Genomic DNA, 4,658 nt, shown 5'->3' on the forward strand with positions numbered 1-4,658 from the left:
CCCTGAAATGTTAAAGGATCTCAGGGACTTAGTCCAAGCACCATATGGAAAGAAAAACAGGCAGTTTGACCCATGCATTTGTACACTACTTTTTATCAGCTGCAATACTTCTGCTCGGGGTGTATGGGATCACTGTGAAAAAACAGGTGAAAGCAGATGGTTCATAGATAAGCCTTGTCCATAGATACAATAAAGCCTTTCTGTTTAACTCACTCTGTCAAAGTAAGATGATTCAATTCTTTGAATATTCATAGCCTAAGTTTTGCTTGGGTTCCAACCTCACTCTACAACTTCCTTCCTATTTGACCTTAGGAAAGTTTCTCAACTTTCTTGCCTCATCTGCAAAATGTGTAAATAACAATGGGTCTTGCTTCACAGGGTTGTTCTGGGAATTAAATGAGTTAATATTTGTGAAATGTCTAGAACAGTGCCTTGCACATAGTATGTACTATGCAAAACAGGTGAATTAATTTGAATTGATGATCCTACTAATTGCGATATTAAAATTTTGTCCCAGAAAGACTGGGCTCCAAAGCCTGTGCATTTTCAATACCAATGATAACTTTCTGCTATTTAAAGCTGGCTCACTTCCTAGACATATTCTCACCCAGACCAAACAACCTTTGGAAGCCCACTCTCAGCTCCTGGGTCCTAAGGGCATACACCATAGGGTTAAGGGCTGGGGGGATGACACTATGCAGCACGTTGAGAAGAACAGGGATGATGGGAAACTTTCTTCCTGCCAGATGGGTGACAGATACTACAATAATAGCGGTGTAGAAAAAGAGAATGAGGATGAGATGAGAGCTGCAGGTACTCAGGGCCTTAGATGTTGCTTCAGCAGAGTTCAACCTCAGCACTGAGCGAATAATCAACATGTAGGAAGCAAAGACCAGACCCATGTCACTCCCAACCATAAACCAGGCCAAGGCCAAATGGTAAAATCTATTAATAGTGATGTCATCACAGGCCAGACTGGTGACCCCCAAGTTAGAGCATAGGCAGTGGTCAATCTCATTCCTGGAGCAGTAGTGTCTCTGGGCAGCAAGCACAGGCACTGGGATGATCAGTAGGCCATTCCTGAGCATCATGGACAGTGTGACTTTGATCACAAAAGTCTCAGTGACTATGGAAGAGTACTGAAGGGGATAGCAAATGGCTACATACCTATCCACAGCCATGCAGAGGAAGATGCCTGACTCCATGCCCATGAAAAAGTTGATGGCATACATCTGAGCAAAGCACTCAGAGAGACTGATGGTCTTGGCATTAAACCAGAAAATGGCCAGGATTTTGGGCATGATGGTAGTAGCCAGGCCAATGTCCACCACAGCCAAGATACCAAGGAGGTAATACATGGGCTGGTGTAAGGTAGACTCATGATGGATGGTGATCAAGATGAGGAGATTGGCACCAAGAGCTAAGAGGTAGAGTAGAGCCAGGGGCAGGGAGAGCCAGTGTTGCCAGCTGTGAATGCCTGGAAACCCCATCAGGACAAATTCAGTCACTTGAAACCTTGAGCCATTGGTTATACTTAGGGTAGTATCCATGTCATGGGATGTCTTCTTCTCAACATTTATCTGTGAATTAAGGGAAAACAAGAATAGGCTGCAGTTAGCCCAGTTGAGGGTCAAAATTCATGTAGAGGGATATAAGATTCACCAATGACTCAGTTCTTTTTAGCATAACATGTCTCAACTTGCTTGAGACCCTTGGAAAAAGTTCAGATAAGAACAATGAAAGAGCCAAAACAGATTCTAAGATAAAGCTTTTAGCAGAATAAAAGTGAAGATTTATGGCTTTGTTTTCTTGAAATTTTGAATAGTTATTTTTAATATGTGGGGGTTACGAACACACAGCAGAACACATATGCATATGTAAAGAATCCAAACTTTCAGGAGGTAAAGTTTAAGGGCAGAAGTGTTTTCCTATTCTTGGAGATCTTAAGAAAGAGAATAAGCCACAATGAGAACCTTGCTTTTCTCTAAACAGCACCTGAAGCTGACAAATTATTTCTGACAAAACCCATCTCGTTTAATCTTCATCAAATAGCTGTTGCTATTCACACATGCATAGAGAATACAGCACTTAAATGATCAGTCTAGATAAGAATCATATATTGAAAACACTAATAAGCTTCAGCAAAATTTTAACCTTTTGCATTTAATTTCACCACCCTTTTCATCAAATCATATCCGAAAGTTCAATACCCTTTAGGAATACCATTTGTTCCTGTTTTGATTATGAAAGTAATGTTAAAAATATACTTAAAGCAATATTTTTATTTAAAAAATTTATTAATTTAAAATTTTATTTTTAATACAATTTAAAAAGGTTACTTTCTACTTACAGTTATTACAAAATATTGGCTGTATTCCCCATATTGTACAATACATCCTTGAGCCTATTTTACACACAGTGGTTTATACCTCTCACTTCCCAAAATCCCTACATTGGCCCCCCACTCCACCACTGGTAACCCCTAGTCTGTTTTTTATATCTGTGAGTCTGTTAAAGGAATATTTTTAAATCATCAATTTTATTAATAAAATATATAAAGAGAGAAAATTACCAAAAAACTTCCACCTACTTCCAGATTTTTGTGTGGTATTGGTAGGAAATATGGAAGGCATTTACTGCACATATTTAGACTTTTTTGTTTAAGTAATTTCATGTCTTGTTATTGGTCCTTTAATACTTGATCTTCCTTGTTCTGACATTCTTGATTTTGTTCATTCTTGAATTGTTGTATAATATACTCAAGTGTTTGCACCAAAAATTGTACATGGACATTAAGCTTTTGGAATCCATTAATATCTTAGATTCTTTTTGCTAGCTTTATCTGTGAATACTACCTTACCTTGTCAAATATTTAGGTGTCAATATTTCCTTTCCACATCTCTGTCTTTGATTCATTTGATGGCATTAAGAGAAAGATCAAGGCTCTATCCTTCACCATCTATGTGAGGAATGAATGACCATGCCATTTAGAGATTATAATAAATGTATATTTCCCATGAAATTGATGAAGAAAAACAATGCAGTTTCACTTTTAGAAAACAAAGAAGCTAAAAAATAACTTTAAATGCAAGTAACTATAAATCAAAATCTCAACGAAGGTAACGATGTTTAACAGTTAACAACATTTAATTTTCAGCATTTTTCTTTGCAATCTTTTTATACAGATGAAGTTTCACATAAGTAGAATCCTTTATTCTGTGCTTTTTCTTAATATAGTACAGATAAATTTCCTAATTGGAGAACGCTTTAAAAGCATTTTAAGTCTTAAAAAATTTATAAAATTTTATAAATTATCAATGGCCACTAAAAGTTTTCATATTTTTTATAACATTTTCACTAGCTTTTGTTTGGCTTTACGTGTATATGTATGTATTCTATTTTGATACTTATATTATTTTCTTTTTTTTTTTTTCTATGTGTGTTTCAGCTTAATTAGAACTCTTTCACCAAAAATTTTTGGAAGGTATCTATCAGAAACTGTAAATTTCCTAAATTCATATGAAAAAATTTTTGTCTATGTTTGCATTATTCTGGGGGAAGGGGCCATGTAGCTTTCATAAAATTCTCAAAGCATTCCATTTTACAAACAGGAAACAATTACAAGAAATTATTCTTTACTCAAAATTTTGACCAAATCACCTCTTATGACTTTCCATCTTTTAATGGTTGACTTTCTGGTTCTGTGTCTTAACTTATGTACATGGAGTTAATTTTACTGTTAATGAGAAGTATTTAAATAAGTCAATTTCTAATAATTATTAGAAATGTCTTCTATATTTCTCTTCAAGTGACTATTATGCCTTCTTTGTCACATAATAAACTTTTATATGCATAAATTTTACCTGGGCAATCAACTATTTCTATTTTTTATGGTTAATTTTGTGCCAATATGAAACGGAATTAAAAGTTTTAGTTTTATAATATATTTAATATACAATAGAATTATATTCTCTTATTACTTATTCTCTTTAATTTCAAAATCTTTTTCATGTGTTTATTTTCCAGATTAACCTTAGAATTCCCATGTTGAGTTCTAAAATAGTAGTTTTAGTTGGAATTATGTTAAATTTGTAGATTAATTTTGACAAAAAGTTCACATCCTTATGCTATCAAGTTTTCTCATTCGTAAGTATTATTTTTGTCTGCATTTGTCAAATCTTAATGTATATGTGCCTACACTCTCAATCTTCCCAAGATGAGGAAAATATCATTGCAGTGTTGTATGGGACAGTAACACCCATGCTGAACCCACTGATGTACACTTTGAGAAACAACGATGTGAAAGATATACTATATTAAGGTGATCAGAGGAAGGATAATGGCCTGATGGCCTTAGATATCTTGTCTGGCGTCCTTGTCAATGAGTCACCGGTCCTTTACTCTTTCACAAGTGCCCACAAAGAAGAACTGAATAAAAGATGAACCTATCTCAGACCCAGTCCAAAAAGTTTTTTTTTTTTTTTGTTCTTCTGTACCATTCTTATTATGACATAGTATTTTGGGATGTTTTAAATGAATATGACTTTTTTTGTATTATGTATTCCAATGTTTATTTATGACTGATGGAAATTCATTGACTTTATTATTTTCAGTGTAATTATATTGTTCTCTTTAATTTCCTTTTTCATTCATCCATT

The 4,658-nt window shown here is 34.5% G+C and overlaps 1 protein-coding gene across 1 annotated transcript; it reads right to left on the reverse strand.

The window, feature by feature from the left end:
* Positions 1-584: 584 nt before the first annotated feature.
* OR56B4 (olfactory receptor family 56 subfamily B member 4) lies at positions 585-1,550 on the reverse strand. The gene has a single exon (XM_068989094.1). It carries the CDS (start codon positions 1,548-1,550, stop codon positions 585-587), a length of 966 nt encoding a protein of 321 aa, XP_068845195.1.
* Positions 1,551-4,658: the final 3,108 nt, after the last annotated feature.

Source organism: Capricornis sumatraensis, chromosome 16 (genome assembly GCF_032405125.1).
Source record: "Capricornis sumatraensis isolate serow.1 chromosome 16, serow.2, whole genome shotgun sequence".
Taxonomy (NCBI): domain Eukaryota; kingdom Metazoa; phylum Chordata; class Mammalia; order Artiodactyla; family Bovidae; genus Capricornis; species Capricornis sumatraensis.

Excerpts from the sequence above, each read along its gene's own strand:
- OR56B4 (XM_068989094.1), bottom strand. The coding sequence starts at position 1,550 with ATGGATACTACCCTAAGTATAACCAATGGCTCAAGGTTTCAAGTGACT.